The 20,816-nt window shown below is 43.5% G+C and overlaps 1 protein-coding gene across 3 annotated transcripts in view; it reads left to right on the top strand.

Moving 5' to 3' along the window:
• Positions 1-962: 962 nt before the first annotated feature.
• LOC144708599 (uncharacterized) overlaps positions 963-20,816 on the top strand; it is a 44,320-nt gene continuing 24,466 nt past the window's right edge. Inside the window, exon 1 of one of the 3 annotated variants that reach the window (XM_078581999.1) lies at positions 963-1,375. In XM_078581999.1, the coding sequence (XP_078438125.1) occupies positions 1,058-1,375 (318 nt within the window). In that variant the 5' untranslated portion in view covers positions 963-1,057. The remainder of the gene's footprint in view (positions 1,376-20,816) is intronic. The other 2 variants (XM_078581997.1, XM_078581998.1) reach the window with 2 other exon arrangements.

The following is a 20,816-nucleotide window of genomic DNA, read 5'->3' as shown; positions in this document are numbered from 1 at the left end:
TAATTGATTGGTATTCATGCAGTGCTTCATACAAATTAAACTAGTTAACAAACAGATAGAACTAATCAGAATCAATACACTAATACATAGCACGAAGCAAGTTTAATTCTTTACCGTCTCCTTATAACTAAATTATTATACAGTCATATTTATCAACACTATGCATATTAAAATAAAACTAAAAATTCATCACTGTTTGGTATTCATGCAGTGTTTCATACTAACTGAAAAAAGTTAACAAACAGATTGATCTAATTAGAATCAGTACACTAAAACATAGCACGGAGCGAGTTTTATGCTTTACCTTTTCCTTATAACTAAATTCTTACATACTCATATTAATCTAGACTTTGCATACTAACATTAAACTCAAAATTCATCTCTGATTGGTATTCATGCAGTGTTTCATACTAACTCAACAAATTAACAAACAGACAGAACTAATTAGAATCAGTACACTAATACATACCGCGAAGCGAGTTTTATGCTTTACTGTGTCCTTATAACTAAATTATTATATAACCCATATTAATCAAACACTATGCACATTAACATAAAACTCAAAATTCATCACTGATTGGTATTCATGCAGTCTTTCATACTAACTCAACAAATTAACAAACAGACAGAACTAATTAGAATCAGCACACTAATACATACCGCCAAGCGAGTTTTATGCTTTACCGTGTCCTTATAACTAAATTCTTAATACCCATATTAATCAAACACTATGCACATTAACATAAAACTCAAAATTCATCACCGATTAATATTCATGCAGTGTTTCAAACTAAACAAGTTACCAGACAAACATAACTAATTATAATTAGTAAATTAATACATAGCAGGAGTTCCCTATAAATTACTCATTAATCATCCGATTCTCCTTTATTTTAGCCCCCAAAAAATGACATTTTAAGTAAATACCAGATCACCGCTTTGGCACGTGCCGATAATCACACCACACACTTGCGACCTCTCCTTCTTCTTCTTCTTCTTCTTCTTCTTCTTCTTCTTCTTCTTCTTCTCTGCTGCTCGGAGGGTGTCACGGGCTTCAATGGCGCTCTCAATCTCGTCCTCGCAGCTGTCAATCTCGTCTTCTTCCTCCCATCGATGCCCTGTGATCGCCTTTGTCGCCAGAAGTCCAGCGTTGGAAGCTCACGCTCTCCCTCGTTCCATCTCCTTCATCTCGCTTTCGCCCCGTCTGGAGCTCCGCTATTGGCACAGGAAGAGGAAGCGGAATGGCCCCGGGAAGGGGCGTAATCGATTGGGTTTTGTTGTTTCGGCCTCGGCGGATTACTATTCTGTACTTGGAGTTCCCAAGTCTGCTGACGGGAAGGAGATCAAGGCCGCTTATCGGCGACTTGCCCGACAGGTTGCGCCTTTTCTCTCGCTCGTTTGAATCGTAAGGTTGAATTACGGAAATTCAGTTCAAATGCGAGTTGGGATCTCTTTTTTGCTGACGCTTTTTAGATTGTGTTCCTCGATGTCCTGTGTAATTTGTTTGAGAAATCTGCGATATGCCCGCTTCATTCTGGCATATTTTCCTGTTATGATTGTCTAAGTGTTATTTTCTGTTTGAGGCGCTGGTTTGGAAGTTTGAGAAAATGGGAAACAATAAGTGATGTGATTTTTATACGATCATGTCAAAGAAACTGCTCCCTTGATGCCAGCTTGATTTTAGCGCAGTCTTTTTAATGCTATAATTTAGTGGGGGAACTATTTCAAAAAAAAGACACAAGTGAGTGTGGGATATTCAAATAAAACGCGAGCTGGGACTTCCTGTTTGCAGAATTTTTGGCTGTTTGAGATCGTTTAAATTGTGTTTTCAGATGTCGAGTGTAATCTGTTCAGTTTCCTGGGGTGTTTCCGCTTCATTTTGCCCAATTTTTCCTCTTTTGATAGTCCCAAAGTTATTTGATGTTAGAGGTCCCGAAGAAAATAGGCTAATGCACGAAGCAGAGTGATAAGATCCCGCCAACGTAGATGATAGAAAACCCAAGAATTCTCAAGAAAATGAAACAACGTTCTGGGGAGAACAATAATATTATACACGATCCCGCGAATCTCTTGTACGAGAGTGGAGAAATAAGGAAAGAAGTCCAAAACAGAGGTGAAAGATAGGAGGGAAGGAAAACAAGAACTAGTAGCCAAGAACAAGGCCGAGTCGGCTCTTGCTCCTCTGGTCAGGAGGATCTCCCACCAGCCTTCTCACCCGTGCAATATGAACTTCAAAACAACTGCCTCCTGATCTCAGCAAGGTCTTTATTTATACTGTTCTTGATTCCCTCCATGTTAAGTATGACCTCCACACCTGTCTTTCCCGGTCGGCATGTGAGGTCTCCCTTCGCTTATGCCTTCTATGATATGTCTTCGTAAAATCCTTATCACAGAGAACCTCCACTTTGCCTCCCGTTTGCGATTTTTCTCGCTGTTATGGATTTGGTCGATAAATTGGGCTTGAAATCGATTAGATTGATCACCCCATGTTTTTCCTCTGATGAAAGCCTACTGCCTACATGCATGAGGACTAAGCGTCCTCGGTCTACAGGAAGGGTGCGGATGACGTTTAAATAAGAGGCAGGAGGACGAGAAATATCTGGTTTCTCTGTACCTGAACAATTCCACTCAAAATTGCTTCTTAAAAGAAAAACAAATCATACGGAAAAGGAAGTAGGATTTTGAAATTGGGACAACTTCAAATTTCTGTTTCATAAATCAATTTGGCTATCTTTGTACAGTTTATGTCAAGAATTCTTTGAGCTGCGCCGGACAACATGTGTATGTGTATAAGGAGGAGAATTTGTACGACTCGTAGCCCAACTCCAAAAAATAACCCCTGATATTAAGGAGCCAGCTATCTCTGGGGGTTGAAATTAGAGATGCGCATGGAAGTATGGAGATATATACCTTTTGGTTTGCAGGAAATGACGGACTTGTCGATTTAAGCTAAAATTGATATGGGAGTCATGTATACAGCTTCGCAAAAGTGTCCTTTTTATGACCAACCAGCCTACTGTCCAGCATCAACAAGTAAACAAGTTCCTCTCCCCGTCTAACAGAGGACACCTTACCTTGTTAGGAACAATCCACCCATTACTCCTACACAGAACATATCCTCTTCCAACCGTCAGGACAGACCTGAACGGAAGAGAAACCTGCTACTTACAGAAGCTGATTTCAGCATTGAAAGGAGGAAAGATCTGCTTCTATTGGAATCATAAATTCTTAAAGGAGCGCCCGGGCACTGGTGACGAAAAGACTTGAGTCTCATTATGATATTTGACAAAACTTATGTAGTTGAAGAAGTCAATAATGAGCCAGATATGATGCAGACTGATGATACCAATTCTTGATGGTTCAGAATTTTATGCACATCTGACAGCATTTATATCTCTGAGGGTACGGCACCAAATTACACCATAAAATCGTGGGGTACTATCGTAGAGCGATTGGTTAAGATTCTGATTGATAGTGGGGCTTACCAGACCCTGACAATATATCATCAGCATCTCTCCAGATTTATACAGGTGCACATTTGACTAGCCAACGGGACTCTGCCATCATTATTAGCCTTCTGTCTGGATGTTCCGATATATCTGCAAGGAGTAAACATTATTCAAGACCTATATCAGCAACCAATGGGAGCAATTAACATTGTACTAGAAACTCAATGGCTGAGGACTCTGGAATGGTTCGTGTGCAATTACAATCTGGGAACTCTGAAAATTCTATGGCATGGGCATGTTCATAAACGGCACACAGATCCTTCACAAACCTTAGTATTTGCCATCTAATTGTCTTCTTATATCGACAATTTCCGTGCTCTTTATCCTTTGGTTTTTGAATCCAATTTTGCATTTGCCCCGAAAGTGAGACATAGACCATTAAGTGTATCTGCTCCCTGGGACCCCACTTATTAACTTGAGGCCTTGTCATTATTCTTCCTTACACAGGAAATGTTTGGAGAAAATAACCCTGGACATGGTTACATCCAACATCATCAGACAGTTCACCAGCACATTCTCTTGTCCAGTTCGACTAGTTAGAATGGTAAATTTGCATTGGCTACAAGGCTCTAAACAAAGCCATTCTTCCCAACAGGTACCATTTTCCAGTGGTAGACAAATTATTTGAAGAGCTGCATGGAGCTATACACTATTCACTAAGCAAGACATGAAACCTGGGTTCTACCAAATCCGAATCAATGAGGACATATATATTTTTTTGAAAGATGATTTAAGGTGGTCACCCAGCAAAGCAGTAACCACCCAAAGGTACATATAAAGAGCCCTAAAGCTCTACTCATACATGGTCAACCCCTCCTCTATGTGTTTACACCTCGAGGGAGCCATGACGCCATGAGGCGAGCCCGTCCTTAGAAACCTTGCGCCCCCTAAATATTGCCTCATTATGGTGTAGACATATTGCCCATAGCACTGTCATCACCGGGCCCCCCTCTTCCTAGGGCCACATCTCTGTATGAACTCCCAAAGGACCACCGCTGACTGCACTTACGTGGCCCAAGTCAAGCAGGCCAAGGGGCATTCAGAGAATAAATGGTTGCAGTCTTCGTCGCCTTTTGTGCATAAAGTGCATGCTGCCGATGTATATGAATACATCCTCTTGCAGAAGACGTGGGTCATCGGTCTCTTGCGCAGTTAGAGCCATCCAGAAATCTTGAACTTTAGCGGAACATTTAGGCGCCAAATGGCCGGACATGCCTGGGTAGTTGGTTGGTCCTCATTTCTCTGACAGATCCTTGCGTTGGCCTTCCAAAGTGAAAAGCAAGTACTGGTCCATCCGTCTAAGTCTCTGGGTCTTGGCCTGCACTGATTCAAGGCTTGTTGTATGGCCAAAAAGTCCGCCACCCTCTGGTCTGATAAGGCATGGTCTACCCTCTGAATCCATGTGTTGTCCCAGCACTCCCCTACTGTGGCATTGGGTCATCGAGCAAGCACAAAGAGCCGAGGCAATGCCTCCCCTCAAGGACCATTGATCCGTCCAAAAGCAAAATAGGAAGCCATCTCCAAGAGGGGCAGAGAAGAAGTCTCGGACTTGGGGGAAATCTGTCTAAGGCCCTGCAAGAATGGCGACGTCCCTCTGCCTGGGGCTGCTAATTCATCCCAGTTTATTCCCTGACTGTATCTGTCTTGCTGAATTTGGATGACTAGGTCCTCCAGAGGGTGCATGAGCCTTGTCACCCACTTTGTTAATAATGCTGCATTGATGCTTGCAGATGTAGGACACCCAAGCCTCCTCGTTTGATAGGTGTGCAGACAATATCAAAAGCCACCAGTGCCAACCCTTGACTCTGGTCAGGCCTGGCACCTTTCCAAAAGAAACGACACATCAGACCTTCGAGTCTTTGACTGATTCCTGCTGGCATCTTGAGCAATGAGAAGTGAAAAATGGGAATTGATGATAACACTGACCTCACCAGCACCAATCGATCTTCTCTGGACAATATCTGGGCTTGCCATCCTTCCATCCATTTTTCAACCTTCTCTGCCACAGGTTGCTGTTAGATCATACGGCCCAATAGTCATGTTCTATAAATGGGCCCGCTCATAGTGAAATATGACAGTTGATTCCAACGGTCATATCCCTCCAACGGTCGATCGTCACCCTCTCTAAAAGAGGGAAACATTGTGTATGATTAGTAGTTCGCGTAACTGAAAAAGATACATTCTTTGTTATTGTTCAAACTTCTCGCTCAAGAACTCTCATGGTATCAGAGCGACGATCGTGGGCACACCAAAAGGTGACAACTTTCTTCTTCGTACAAATTCTATTTTTCTCGGCTTCGGCGACCTCGGCGAGAAGCTCTTGCGAGTACGGCGGCGATTTCTTCCTCGACGCTCTATTTCGTCCTTGGGAGTACGGCGGCGGCGACAAGCTCGATTTCATCCTTGCGAGTTCGGCCGTGACTCCTTACTCGGCGATTTCGGCATCAACTACCTCTATTTTTTCTCTACCGGCGAACCCGGCGAGCTCAGCCGTCCTTGGCGGACTCGGCGAGCCCGGCGATCTCAGAAGACGGTGCGGCCTCGTGATTTCACGATTTCACGAGCTCCCGCCTCCGGCAGTATCTATTCAGTCTGACTTGGGGAAGCCACTTCCTGTGAAGACGAAGAGAGGAATTACCCTTACTCTTGAAGCTACGCCCTGGGGGAAGCTCGATTTCCTCTTGAAGTCTCATACGGCGGAATTACCCTTTCAGCCTTTGTGCTTATTTTAGGGGAAGTCCTTCTCCAGTGAAGACTTGCTCCTATTTCTGCTCTTGAAGCTTCATACGGCGAAACTCAAGCTTTGTCTATTTTTGTGCTCCGACTATTTATCTCTAGATGGGAAAGTCCAGGATAGCTGAGAAGGAATCCGAGGTCACCTCCTCAACTGTCGTTAAAACAGCTGAGACACCTGCTCAGCCAAGGTTGTTCTTACCAGATTTGGATATCAAATATAATGGCATTAATGGACAGAAATGGATAACGCTAGTCCAGAGATCTCTTAAAGCTATCTACCTGGGGAATCACCTAACGGAAGATGCTCCTTCGGAAGACGCTCCCAAACTCGAAAGGGTAATTTGGGAATCTGAAGAAGCCTTTATCACAAACTGGATGATCAAAAATATGGAACCGGATCAGGCAGACGACTATCTACTCATCGACTATGTACGAGACTTATGGCAAGAAATTCAGAGGTCATGCGCAGAAACACAGTGATTATCGTGTCTATGATCTTCGTGAACAAGAAAAAGCATTGAAGCAGGGAAATCTATCAATTTCTTCTTATTCTGCAAAATTAAAAGCTATATGGAGGGAACTTGACCTTCTCTGGCCCACAGGCGACAAGAATTCTCCATCCTATCTCAGAGAAACCAAATTCAGAACCCTCACCTTTTTGATGGGGTTGAACTCAGAATATGAGAATCTTAGAAGTCAATTGCTGCACAGAGAGAGGTTCACTACTTTAGTAGAAGCTATCTCTGAATTGCAAGGGGCAGAGCGGAGGAAGAAACTTCACTCTAAGGATGGTGAGGCGTCTACCCCCGTCTCAGTAGCACACTTGGCCAAGAAAGGGGAACCAAGGCCCAACATGCATAATGCAGCCACATCGTCAACTCAGCATCAGAAGACCACTCCACAGGAAGGTAACTCCTCAGAACTTACTTGTGGCTATTGCAGGAAACCAGGCCACCTAAAAAGGGACTGCAGAAAATTAGCCTGGAAGGAAGAGCAGATTAGGAAAGGAACGTGGAATCCAGGGCAGCACAAGAAAACCTATGTGGCCAGTGAAGGAGAGGAACCATCTACTGCCAGGAAGGGGGAAGGAGGCGAAATTCAGAAGCTTATTCAGTCAGAAGTGAACAAGATTCTTCAAAAATTTTGCTCTACTTCACTCGTACAGTCCGGTAAGAAGTTTATTTTTACTACAGTTACTAATAATACATCCACTACTGCGTCTTGGATTTTAGATTCTGGGGCGACAGACCATATGTCACCCCACAAAATGCTATTTAAAAATTATGAACTAGAAACTAATAATCTCAAGGTGTTTACTGCCAATGGTGGAATATTAGAAGTGGCAGGAAGAGGATCAATTGAGATCAAAGGGAAATTACTGGAAAACGTTTTGCATGTACCTGAACTAAAAGCTAATTTATTGTCCTTAATTCAATTAGTAAAGGATACTGGATGGCGATTTATTTTGGACTCAGATTCTTGTTTCCTGTGTCTTAAGAAAACCGGACGGAAGATTTCATCTGTTAAGAGGAAGGGAGGTCTCCTCCTGCTAGATGGACTAGAGGAGAACGAAGAGCAGAAAGCCACCTATATTGTCCAGAGTGAAGAACGGATCAACCTCCTGCATAGGAGATTAGGACACCCCTCATTTCACATTTTGAAACATTCTCATCCCAACTTGTTTAAAGGGATTATTGTTGATAACTTGAACTGTGAAAGTTGCCAATTTGCAAAACATAAGCGATCATCTTTTCCAGTTTCAGATCACAGAACTCAATCGGCATTTGATTGTATCCATAGTGATGTATGGGGACCTTGCTCCATTCTTGGATTATCTCATCACAAGTGATTCATCTTATTTGTAGATGATTTCTCTAGATATACCTGGGTATATCTATTGAAATCTAAAACTGAAATTCCATCTATCATCATTAAATTTTGTGCGATGATTCATACACAATTTGGAAAGAAAGTACGAATACTTAGATCAGACAATGCAACAGAATTCTTTTGTGGAAAAGTAACTAATTACATGGAAGAAGAGGGGATAATTCACCAATCCTCATGTGTGAATACCCCTCAGCAAAATGGACTTGCTGAACGAAAAATTGGTCATATAATGTCTTCAGCCAGGGCTCTGTTATTTCATGGGAATTGCCCCAAGAACTATTGGGCTGAAGCAGTCGCAACAGCTACTCATCTTATAAATAGGACGGCCTCAAAGACATTAAATTATCATGCTCCTATTGATCTTTTATCTGCTGAATTTCCACATTTATCTTTAAGAACTAACCTCCCAGCCAAGCTGTTTGGCTGTGTTGTATATGTTCAAGCTCATCTTGCAGGAAAGTTGGACCATCGAGCCCTGAGATGTGTGTTTCTGGGATATTCGTCAACCCAGAAAGGTTATAAATGTTATCATCCAAGTTCCAGGAAGATCTTCATTACCGCAGACGTAAAGTTTGACGAAGCCCAAATGTTTCATGTTCATTCGGAACGGTCAGAAGCGTGTCTAGAATCTTCGGAGCAAGTAAATGATAGTATGCAGCGACGCCTCTCCTCAGCATCAGAAACTTATGATCAGGACGTGGCTATAAGTACTTTTCCAAGTCCCCCTGAGGAGGAGGAGGAGCCTTATAGACCACGTGACGACTCAATTACAACAATACTGCCGGCAGAAGAAGACTCTGGAAATGCTGGCTGGTCCATTGCCATAAGTAAGGGAGTTCGAAACTGCACGAAGACGAAACTCTATCCAGTCAGAAATTATTTATCGTACTCCCTGCTCTCTCCAGAGTATACTCAAGTAATTCAAGCCCTGATGACCGTATCTATTCCGAATAATGTGACCGAAGCAATGTCATCTGCAGAATGGAAGATAGCTATGGAAGAAGAAATGGCAGCACTGAAGCGAAATGGTACTTGGGAGATGGGCCCACTCCCACCCGGGAAGAAACTAGTAGGAAGTCGATGGGTATTCACTTTAAAATATCACTCAGACGGCTCAGTGGCCAGACACAAAGCTCGTTTGGTGGCACAAGGATATACTCAATCTTATGGCATTGACTACAACGAAACCTTTGCTCCAGTTGCAAAACTAAACACGGTTCGGGTCTTAATAGCACTCGCAGCAATATTCAATTGGAAGCTCCATCAATATGATGTGAAGAATGCCTTCTTACATGGAGAATTGAAAGAAGAAGTGTATATGGCACCTCCTCCCGGATATTGTTTGAGCCAAAATTCAGGGGATGTGTGTCATCTTAAAAAGTCCTTATATGGACTAAAACAATCGCCGAGAGCATGGTTTGGAAGATTTTCAGCAGTAATGTTGGCAGTGGGATTCTTCCAAAGTGAGGGCGACCATACATTGTTTATAAAACATGGCAAGGATGGGAAAATTGCAATTTTAATTGTGTATGTTGACGATATCATCATTACTGGAGATGACTACACTGAAATTCAGAATTTGGAGAAACATCTTTCACTATCCTTTGACATAAAGGCACTCGGTCTAATGACATATTTCCTAGGAATTGAAGTGGCCTACTCTCGGGCAGGGATCGTACTTTCTCAGCATAAGTATATCCTTGATTTGTTAAAGGAAACAGGGAAGCTGGATTGTCGACCAGCAGCTACACCAGTGGATGGTAATGTTACGTTAAAAGCCGAACAAAGCGAGAAAGACACACCAGTAAACAAGACTTCATTTCAACGTCTTATTGGTAAGCTACTTTATCTCAACCATACTCGGCCGGATATTGCTTTTGTAGTCAACTCTCTCAGTCAATTCATGAATGATCCCCGGGAATCACATCAACGTGCAGCAGATCGCATCCTAGCCTACCTGAAGGGGTCAATTGGACTTGGCCTACTATTTAACAGAGGAAGCGAGCCAAGTGTAGTTCTCTACACGGATTCTGACTATGCAGGATCATTTGAGGACAGCCGGTCTACATCTGGTTATTGCAGTTTCCTAGGAGGGAATCTTGTCACGTGGCGTAGTAAGAAACAAAAGGAGGTCTCTGTATCCAGCGCAGAAGCCGAACTCCGAGCACTGAAGAAGGGAGTATGTGAAGGCATGTGGCTTAAGGGTATCTTGCAGGATTTGAAAGTTTTTCCAGATAGAGGAATGACTCCGATAGCAAATCAGCAATTGCTATGGCAAAAAACCCAGTTCAACACGAAAGAACGAAGCATGCAAGAGTGGCTCGGCACTACATCAAACAAAGCATCGACGAGGGGTTCATTATACCTCACTACATTCCTTCTCTGGAGCAGATTGCGGATATTCTCACCAAAGGGCTTCCCGGTCCACAGTTCCAAGCATTGGTGTCCAAGTTGGGCATGATCAACATCTATACCCAACTTGAGGGGGGGTGTTAGATCATACGGCCCAATAGTCATGTACTCTTGTATTAACGGGCCCATGTTCTATAAATGGGCCCGCTCATAGTGAAATATGACCGTTGATTCCAACGGTTATATCCCTCCAACGGTCGATCGTCACCCTCTCTAAAAGAGGGAAACATTGTGTATGATTAGTAGTTCGCGTAACTGAAAAAGATACGTTCTTTGTTATTGTTCAAAATTCTCGCTCAAGAACTCTCAGTTGCCAATCAGCCTTAGTCATCCTCCCTCTGGTCAATTGCACGCCCAAGTCTATCTCATAGATAGACTTCCAAGCGGTGTACCCAGCGCCTCTGCTCATCACTTCTCCATGATGAGGACATATATAAGATGACATTCAAAACTCACTAATGATACTTAGAATTTTTAGTTATGCATTTTGGATTAAGCAATGCACCGGTCATGTTCCAAGCACTTATGAATTCTATTTCAGGTCAACAACTTCCCAAATTTTCTCTTGTATTTTTGATGACATATTAATATAGAGAAAATCTACCGTGGAACATGAAAAACATCTGCACCAGGCTTTTCACATCCTTCAAGAGAACATTTTAAGGATCAATGCGAAGAAATGCTTCTTTGTGCAAGACAACATCAAACTCCTTGGCCACTGGATATCTGCTCGGGGCTTGGCAGCCTATCCAAGTAAAATTGGCACCATCTCAGCATGGTTATTACCCAAATAATTGAAGCAATGCTGAGCCTTCCTCAGATTAACCAACTATTAATGACATTTTGTCACTTATTATGCAGCCAAGGCTCGACCATTGATGACACTACTGTAGAAAAACTCATTTATCTGAACTGACGAAACAGGCACAGCCTTCACAGAAGTGAAGTGGGCACTCACAACAAATCCTATTCTAAAGCTACCAGCTTTTTCACTACCATTTACGGGCAAAACTGATGCCTCTGTGTTTAGGTTGGGAGCAGTATTTCTTCAGGAGTCACACCCTGCTCTTAACAGCGACGCAAGGCTCAAGTCAGCATATGAATGAGAATAATTTTTTTGAAGAAAAAAAGAGGGAGTATCACCACCGAACAGAGATCAACCCAATATTGGTATTATATGAGCAGTAAATACATGACCTACCAAATTGGTCCTCTTCGTACCCTTCACTCCCTCCAAAACCACTGAAAAAGAAACCCTCTACATCATGTAAGACATTGTTCAATGTGGCAACTCTTTGAACACTCCATTACGGTACACAGCCAAAACGCCCAAAGGACTGCAAGGAGCCTGGCTCATGCCAAGCGTCACCTGCAAGCTCCTCCCCCGATATATCCCCAACATGCTTCATCAGATGCCAGGTCCGCTCTTTTGAGCTCTAAATTGCCTCGATGAATGAACACTTCAAATTAATGGCTATGGTACAACTTAAGTGGAAGCACTATCTCTTAGTTCAAAAGTTTTTATAAAACAAATCAGCTCAGTTGGAAATATCTGGCTGAGCAGAAAGAAGTGCTGCAGCATTATCATAAGTGGGTACTAAACTTTTGGGTTTCAACTTTGAAACATGTTACAAGGCAGGAAAACAGAACATAGTGCTGACTCCTTATCCAGATCCATATCAGACACCCTACCTCATTGCTGTAGCATTTCAATTACACATTGGTAAGATCGGCCAATTGGGAACAAGAAATCGACCAAGATCACAAATTCTCCAAAGAGGGACACTTTATTCTTTCTCATGTGCCTACTACGCCACATTATCCCCTGCACCACAATGTTCTCTTCTACAAAGGAAAAATGGTATGACCAGAAATTTCATCTCTCATTCCCTTGGTTCTCAAAGAGGTCCACGATGCAAAGATAGGTAGTCACGGAGCAATACGTTATATTGACACGAGAATTAAATACTATATTGTAGCTTGCAAAATCTGCCAATGCCACAAGTCATCAATACTCTCCTCGGCAGGGTTGCTACAACCACTTCCTATTCCTGAACAAATATGGTAATATGTGTTAATATACTTTATAGAAGGGTTACCAAAATCTGAAGGCTATGACTCCATCATTGTAGTAGTTTTCAGGTTAAGCAAATACTGCCAGTATGTTGCAGGCAAACATTCATCCACAGCTCCTGTTATTGGATACATTTTTATTAACTATATTGTCAGATTACATTGTATTCCTCATTCTTTCGTTTCTGAAAGAGGTAGCATTTTTACCAGCTCCTTTTGGCAGGAATTTCATAAACTTCAAGGAACAACCATTAAATTGAGTTCATCTTATCACCCTGAAAAAAACAGAGGTTATGAATAAAAGTTTAAAATGTTACCTTTGCAGTTTCGTTTCTGAGAATCCAAAGAAGGGATCGAAATGGTTAGCTTGGGGAGAATATAGCTATAACACTTCCGTTCTCACGTATATCCAGATGTCTCTGTTCAAAGCTGTTTATGGATGAGAGCCTCTGCCCATCATTTGATATGGCTCTCTAGATTCAATCAACACCTTACTCACAGAAAGAGGCAACATCTTATCACAATTGCAGAATTACCTTTCCAAAACCCAAGTAATTATGAAAAAGAAAGCATACCAGCATCGCCATGATATTGAGTTCCAAGAAGGTGATAAGTTCTTGAAAATCCGACTGTACAGGATGAAATCTCTAGCCAAACGGGTTTCTGAAAGATTGGTACCAAAATATTTCAGTCCTTAACGCAATCATAAAAAAATTTGCGTATAAGCTGGATCTCTGGGAGTCTGCAAATATCCATCTGGTTTTCCATATGTCAAATTTATGCTAGTGGTGGGTGATAATATTAACGTTTTACCGGTCTCCACTAGCATTTCTGATGAAATGGAATGGCAGGTCTACCCTGAAGTAATGCTAAAAAAACAGTTCTCCACAGAGGCGATGCAGCTTCTCGTCAGGTGGAAGAATCTACCAAACTTCAAAGCTTCATGGGAAGACGCCAACATCATCTCCCGTCATTGCCAAGTCTTCCAAATTGAGGACAATTTGGACTTTGTAGGAGGGAGTTGAGATTTCTTCACTATCAAGAGGGTAAATTTTGTGGAAAGAAGAAAAATATATGTATATTATTTTTCACAACCACAAATACTACACGATGTTCCCCCCTTTTTGGAGACTGCCAATCGACCGTTGGAGGTATATGACCGTTGGACTCAACGGTCATATTCCTCTCTGCTCGGGCCCATTTATAAAACATGGGCCCGGTAATACATGGGTTATTTGGGCCTTATGATCTAACACCCCCCCTCAAGTTGGGTATTGATGTTGATCATGCCCAACTTGGACAATAAGACTTGGAAATGCGGGCCAGGGATCCCCTTGGTGAAGATATCCGCAACCTGCTCCAGAGAAGGAATGTAATGGGGTATAATGAATCCCTCATCAATACTTTGTTTAATATAATGTCGTGCCACCCTTGCATGCTTCGTCCTTTCATGTTGAACTGGGTTTTTTGCCATAGCAATTGCTGATTTGCTATCAGAGTACAGAGTCATTCCTTTGTCTGAAAAAACCTTCAAATCCTGCAAGATACCCTTAAGCCACATCCCTTCACATACTCCCTTCTTCAGTGCTCGGAGTTCAGCTTCTGCACTTGATAAAGAGACCTCCTTCTGCTTCTTACTACGCCATGTGACAAGATTCCCTCCTATGAAACTGCAGTAACCAGATGTAGACCGGCTGTCTTCAAATGATCCTGCGTAGTCAGAATCCGTGTAGAGGACCACACTCGGCTCACTTCCTCTGTTAAAAAGTAGACCAAGTCCAATTGACCCTTTCAGGTAAGCTAGGATGCGATCTGCTGCATGTTGATGTGATGCCCGAGGATCATTCATGAATTGACTGAGAGAGTTGACTGCGAAAGCAATATCCGGCCGTGTGTGGTTGAGATAAAGTAGCTTACCAATGAGACGTTGAAATGAAGTCTTGTTTACTGGTGTGTCTTTTTCATTCTGTTCAGCTTTTAACTTAACATTATTATCCACTGGTGTAGCTGTTGCGACTGCTTCAGCCCAATAGTTCTTGGGACAATTCCCTTGAAATAAAAGAGCCCTGGCTGAAGACATTATATGGCCAATTTTTCTTTCAGCAAGTCCGTTTTGCTGAGGGGTATTCACACATGAGGATTGGTGAACTATCCCCTCTTCTTCCATGTAATCAGTTACTTTTCCACAAAAAAATTCTGTTGCATTATCTGATCTAAATATTCGTACTTTCTTTCCAAATTGTGTATTAATCATCTCACAAAATTTGATGATAACAGATGGAACTTCAGTCTTAGATTTCAGTAGATACACCCATGTATACCTAGAGAAATCATCTACAAATAAGATAAACCATTTGTGATGGGATAGTCCCAATGTGGAGCAAGGTCCCCACACATCACTATGGATACAATCAAATGCCGATTGAGTTCTGTGATCTGAAACTGGAAAAGAAGATCGTTTGTGTTTATAAATTGACAACTTTAACAATGCAAATTATCAAAAATAATCCCTTTAAACAAATTGGGATGGGAATGTTTCAAAATGTGGAATGAGGGGTGTCCTAGTCTCCTATGCAGAAGATTGATCCGTTCTTCACTCCGGGCAGTATAAGTGGCTTTCTGCTTTTCTTCCTCCTCCAATCCATCTAGCAGGAGAAGACCTCCCCTCCTCTTAACAGATGAAATCTTCCGTCCGGTTTCCTTAAGACATAGGAAACAAGAATCTGAGTCTAAGATAAATCGCCATCCAGTATCATTTACTAAATGAATTAAGGACAATAAATTTTCTTTCAATTCAGGTACATGCAAAACATCTTTTAGTAATTTCCCTTTGATTTCAATTGATCCTCTTCCTGCCACTTCTAATATTCCACCATTAGCAGTAAAAACTCTGAGATTATTAGTTTCTAGTTCATAATTTTTAAATAGCATTTTGTGGGGTGACATATGGTCTGTCGCCCCTGAATCCAATATCCAAGAGACAGTAGTAGGTATATTATTAGTAACTGTAGTGAAACTAAATTTCTTACCTGACTGTACGAGTGAAGTAGAGCCAAACTTCTGAAGAATCTTGTTCACTTCTGACTGAATAAGTTTCTGAATTTCACCTCCGTCTTCCCCTTTCTTTGCAGCAGACAATTCCTCTCCTTCACTTGCTACATAGGCTTTCTTATGCTGCCCTGGATTCCACGTCCCTTTCCTGATCTGCTCTTCCTTCCAGGCTAACTTTCTGCAGTCCCTTTTTAGGTGGCCTGGTTTCCTGCAATAGCCACAAGTAAGTTCTGAGGAATTACCTTCCTGCGCAGTGGACTTCTGGTGCTGAGTAGAAGATGTGGCTGCATTATTTATATTGTGCCTTGGTTCCCCTTTCTTGGCCAAGTGGGCCACTGAGACAGGAGTAGACACCTCTCCATCCTTAGAGTTAAGCTTCTTCCGCCGCTCTGCCCCTTGCAATTCAGAGATAGCCTCTGCTAAGGTGGGGAACCTCTCTCTGTGTAGCAACTGACTTCTAAGATTCTCATATTCCGAATTCAATCCCATCAAAAAGGTGAGGGTTCTGAACTTGGTTTCTCTGAGATAAGATGGTGAGTTTTTGTCGCCGGTAGGCCAGAGAAGGTCCAGCTCCCTCCATATGGCCTTTAATTTTGCAGAGTAGGAAGAAACTGATAGATTTCCCTGTTTCAATGCTTTCTCTTGTTCTCGAAGGTCATAGACACGGTAATCGCTGTGGGTTTCCGCACATGATTTCTGAATTTCTTGCCATAAGTCTCGTACACAATCAATAAGTAGATAGTCGTCTGCCTGATCTGGTTCCATATTTTTGATCATCCAATTGGTGATAAAAGCTTCTTCAGCTTCCCAAAATACTTTTTCAAGTTTGGGAGTGTCTTCCGAAGGAGCATCTTCTGTTAGGTGATTCCCCAGCAATTAAGGGATCTCTGGACCAATGTTATCCACTTCTGCCCATTGATTCCATTATATTTGATATCCAGGTCTGGTAGAAATAACCTTGGCTGAGCAGGTGTTTCAGCCGTTTTGACAATAGCTGAGGGGGTGATCTCGGAATCCCTCTCAGCCATCCTGGACTTTCCCATCTGAAGATAAGTAGACGGGGCACCAAGAGACAGAATACTCCTTAACCAGGAGCTGATAATTTGACGGAGCAAGTCTTCACTGGAGAAGAGCTTCCCGGGAGAGTGAACACACCTTTTGATCAGATACTGTCGTCGTGTGCAGATTCAAAGAGGAAAGAATCCAAACAAAGGCCAACTCCTCTCTTCTTCTGCACCAATCGTAGCTTGCCCCAAGCGTAGAGTTTTTTCTGAGACGTGTGGATCGCGAATCAAGAAAAAAAAAACTCCGGAAGTAAATTGTGACAGCTTGCGAAATCAAGATATCGCGAAATCCCAATGTCTGGAATCACCGATATCGTCAAAAATCGCCAATTTCTGGTCGAATGTCGAGAAACGTCGCCAAAGCAGAAATCGTCGCCGAATACTGCAAGATGATGTCCCCGAATCTGCAAGCAGATGCCGCTGAGATCGTCGCCGAAGGGCGCCGAAATCGTCGCCGAAAAATGCCGAAATCGTCGCCGAAGCAAGAGTCGTAGCAGAAATCGTCGCTGGAAGACTCCGCCGAATTTGTAAACAGATGCCGCCGAGATCGTTGCCGAAGGGCGCCAAAATCGTCGCCGAATCAGGAGTCGTTGCAGGACGATGCCACCAACAAATGCTAGAGGAGCTCGTCGCCGAATCGAGAAGAAAAATAGAAACTATTTCGAAGAAGAAACTTGTCGTCTTTGGTGTACCTTTGATCGCTGCTCTGATACCATGAGATTTCTTCACTATCAAGAGGGTAAATTTTGTGGAAAGAAGAAAATATATGTATATTATTTTTCACAACCACAAATACTACACGATGTTCCCCCCTTTTTGGAGACTGCCAATCGACCGTTGGAGGTATATGACCGTTGGACTCAACAGTCATATTCCTCTCTGCTCGGGCCCATTTATAAAACATGGGCCCGGTAATACATGGGTTATTTGGGCCTTATGATCTAACAGGAGTATTGATACAAGCCTACTGAGTACATACAAGAGGACTAAGTCTCCTAGGTGAACATGAAGGGGGGCCCGACTCATAATTAAGGGGAGGATGAGATGCATATCGACTCATTCTTGAAGTCTGTTGCCAAGGCGACTGCCCAGAGAGGGGGAGAGCCCTGATCGAGAGGGAGGGTTACCACACCGGTAACCCTAGTTTGAGTGTCATCATTCCTCCCTTCTAGTCCTTACCCTTCCTCGTTTCTTGTCCTACATTCCTCATCATCTTCACACTGTTCTCGGCATTCCTGGAATCTAAGGATGTTTTTTAACTACATTCTTTTCTGAATTTTTCTAGTTTGGTTCAGAGCCATACATTCCTCTTGATGCCAGCTTGATTTTACCCAGGAAATTAGATCTATTCTTGTTTTTCTCGTTTTTTTGTTGAACTATTTTAAGTTTGTGTTTATCCTTATTCATCTTTTAACCTTAAGTCTCCATTTTGTCCTCTTCAAAAGGACCAAGACTTTATAGTCAAGCTTGTTTCAATTTGGTCTGTCTTATTCATTTGGATTTTGTAAATTAACTGTGTAAAGTTGCCTCGTAGATTAAAGATATTTTCTATTTTTTTGAAGAAAATAAGGAAGACCACCCTTAAGTGGTGGTCAACCTGTTACCATTAGTAATGGAAAATATGTACATTCATGATACATATATGACCGAAATGGTCCTCCAATCACTTCCCTCCAACCCAAAAAGACACAAGCGCCTCAATGTTGTGAATGATATTCTCCACTGACGCCCGCCTCCCCTTGAACACCACCTCATTTTGGTGCAGCCATAACGCCCATAGCACCGCAAGTAGCCTCCTCCATTCCAATTTGCTACGGTACCTATCACCAGTGACTGAAGTCCAAAATGCCTGGTCGGAGGAGATATTCACCCCTGGTATCTGCTGCGCTGTCCATATTTCTTGGGCGACCTGACACCTAAAGAATAGGTGGGAGCAGTCTTTGTTGACATTATTGTCTCCTTTCCTTTTCTTTTCTTCTTTCTATTATTAGCTCCTTTCTATTATTAGCCCATTAAGGGCCCTTTCTATTATTAGCCCATTAGGGCTCCCTATAAAACCCCTTGTAATCTCTTTGTTTGAGTATCAAGAATTGTTCTTTCTTCTTGTCTTCATGGTATCAGAGCCCTAACCCTAACCCTAATCCGGGTTCCTGGGCTCGACCGTAGCTCCGATCTCTGGCGTTTCTACATTCGCCACGATCTTGAGCTCCTTCTCCTTCCGGTTGGCTACCTGCTCCTGGCGGCGCAGCTTCTTTCCGGCCACATTTCCGGCTTCCCGCACCGCGCTCCCTCCTCGGCTGTGCTTCTCTCTCGGCAGCGTACGCTTCCCTCTCGACCGCGCGCTCTCCTCTCGGTCGCGGCCGCGCTCCCTCCTCGACTCTTCAGCCGCGCACGCAGCCAATAGCCGCGGGCGTTCCTGCAGCCGTGTGCTCCTCGTGCGACACTTCATTCTGTGATCAAGATGACGGAGCCTGTATCGGTTTCCGGTGGAAGGCCAGCATCGATGCCAGCATCGACGCCACCCAGTGTGGGTCAAACGTCAAATGATTCGGAGGCACCTCTTGAGTCGGGGAATTGGTCGGCTTCACCTGGACCTTTTTCTGTGCCTCGGATGCCTCCAGATGGGATGTTCACCGGCTTTAACCTTCTTCAATGGCAGCAATATGTCCAGATTACTCTCAAGGGACGACTGATGCGTCATTTACTTGAAGAAGGGCCTTCCAAGACAGACTCCAAGTACTATGATTGGCTAGACGTTGAAGGGGTGGTCCATCGATGGCTTTTGGATAGTATTTCACCAAGTATCAAGGGTGAATTTCTATCTCTTGAGTCTGCCCGGGCCGTGTGGGAAGCGGCCCTTGACAGCCACTCCAAGAAAAATAATATTGCCACACTGTATGAGCTAGTGCATCGGGCCGCCAATCTGCGTCAAGGAGACATGACGATCATGGAGTACAGCACAGAACTCCTTTCTCTGTGGAATGAGATTGATCACTACATGCCTCCGGACCCTCACTCGGTGGATCGCAAGTACACTCTTCAACTTCGGGTTTTTCAGTTCCTTATAGGACTTAACCCGGAATATGAAGCGGTACAGGCTCAGCTTATACACCGGGAGAAAGAGCTTTCCTTCAAGGATGCGCTTCGCAGCGCGAGAATTGAAGAATCTCGCTTTCAGCAGTCCCAGACCCCGGCTTCTGCACTTGTAGCACATTCGTCTTCCTCCACGCGCTCCGGTGGCGACCACATCGACTGGAGCAGGAGCTTCGCCTCGTGGTCCTTCTACTCGGACTGAGGAATCCTCCAAAGGTGATCCTTCCCTTTTCTGCAATTACTGCAAAGCGGGGTCACCCAAGGAGACGCGTGCTTTAAGCTTCAACGCGAAGCGAACACAACAGAGCAATCTCGCCACGGCTGCACCTTCTGTCAACCAAGTACCGATGCCTGGTCAAGTGCCTCTGTCCTATGGTCTTCTTCCAAGTGGAGCGTCTTCGCGAGTGCTTCTCTTCCGGCTTTACACCTGAAGAAGTGGAACGCGTCTTCGGCGATTGCTTGACCCTCCAGTCGTGGGCTCGTGCTCTCTAGCTAACGCGGTATGTCCACCATTCCTTCTCCTCCTCCTTCACCATCTCCGTCGTCATCATCATCCACTTGGCTTCTTGACTCTGGTGCCACTGCCCACATGACACCCAATCCTAGAGCTTTTGTGACCTATGAACCAGTTTCCGGCTCCTCCAAAGTTAAAACAGCTCCCGGTGATCTTCTCACTGTGGCTGGGATTGGTCGTGTGTCTCTCTATCCTTCGATGAACCTCACTAAAGTCCTTCATGTTCCACGGCTTGCTCATCATCTTCTTTCTTTATCCCGCCTTGTTCGTGATCTGAACCAAGATCTTACATTCACTCCTAATACCTGTTTTTATCGTGATAAGGTGTCGGGGCGGACGATTTCTATTGCTGAGGAGCATGAGGGTCTCTATCTTGTTCGATCTCCCTTGTCTCCTCTCGCTGTTGCTGCCGCTGCAGTTCCCCTTTCGGCGTCTCATGAGCGTTTGTGGCTTCTCCATCGACGCCTCGGCCAT

The sequence above is a fragment of the Wolffia australiana genome, chromosome 10 (assembly GCF_029677425.1).
Source record: "Wolffia australiana isolate 7733 chromosome 10, ASM2967742v1".
NCBI classification, from domain to species: Eukaryota; Viridiplantae; Streptophyta; class Magnoliopsida; order Alismatales; family Araceae; genus Wolffia; species Wolffia australiana.
Note: the sequence above shows the minus strand (reverse complement) of the source record. Positions and strands in the feature narration are given on the sequence as shown.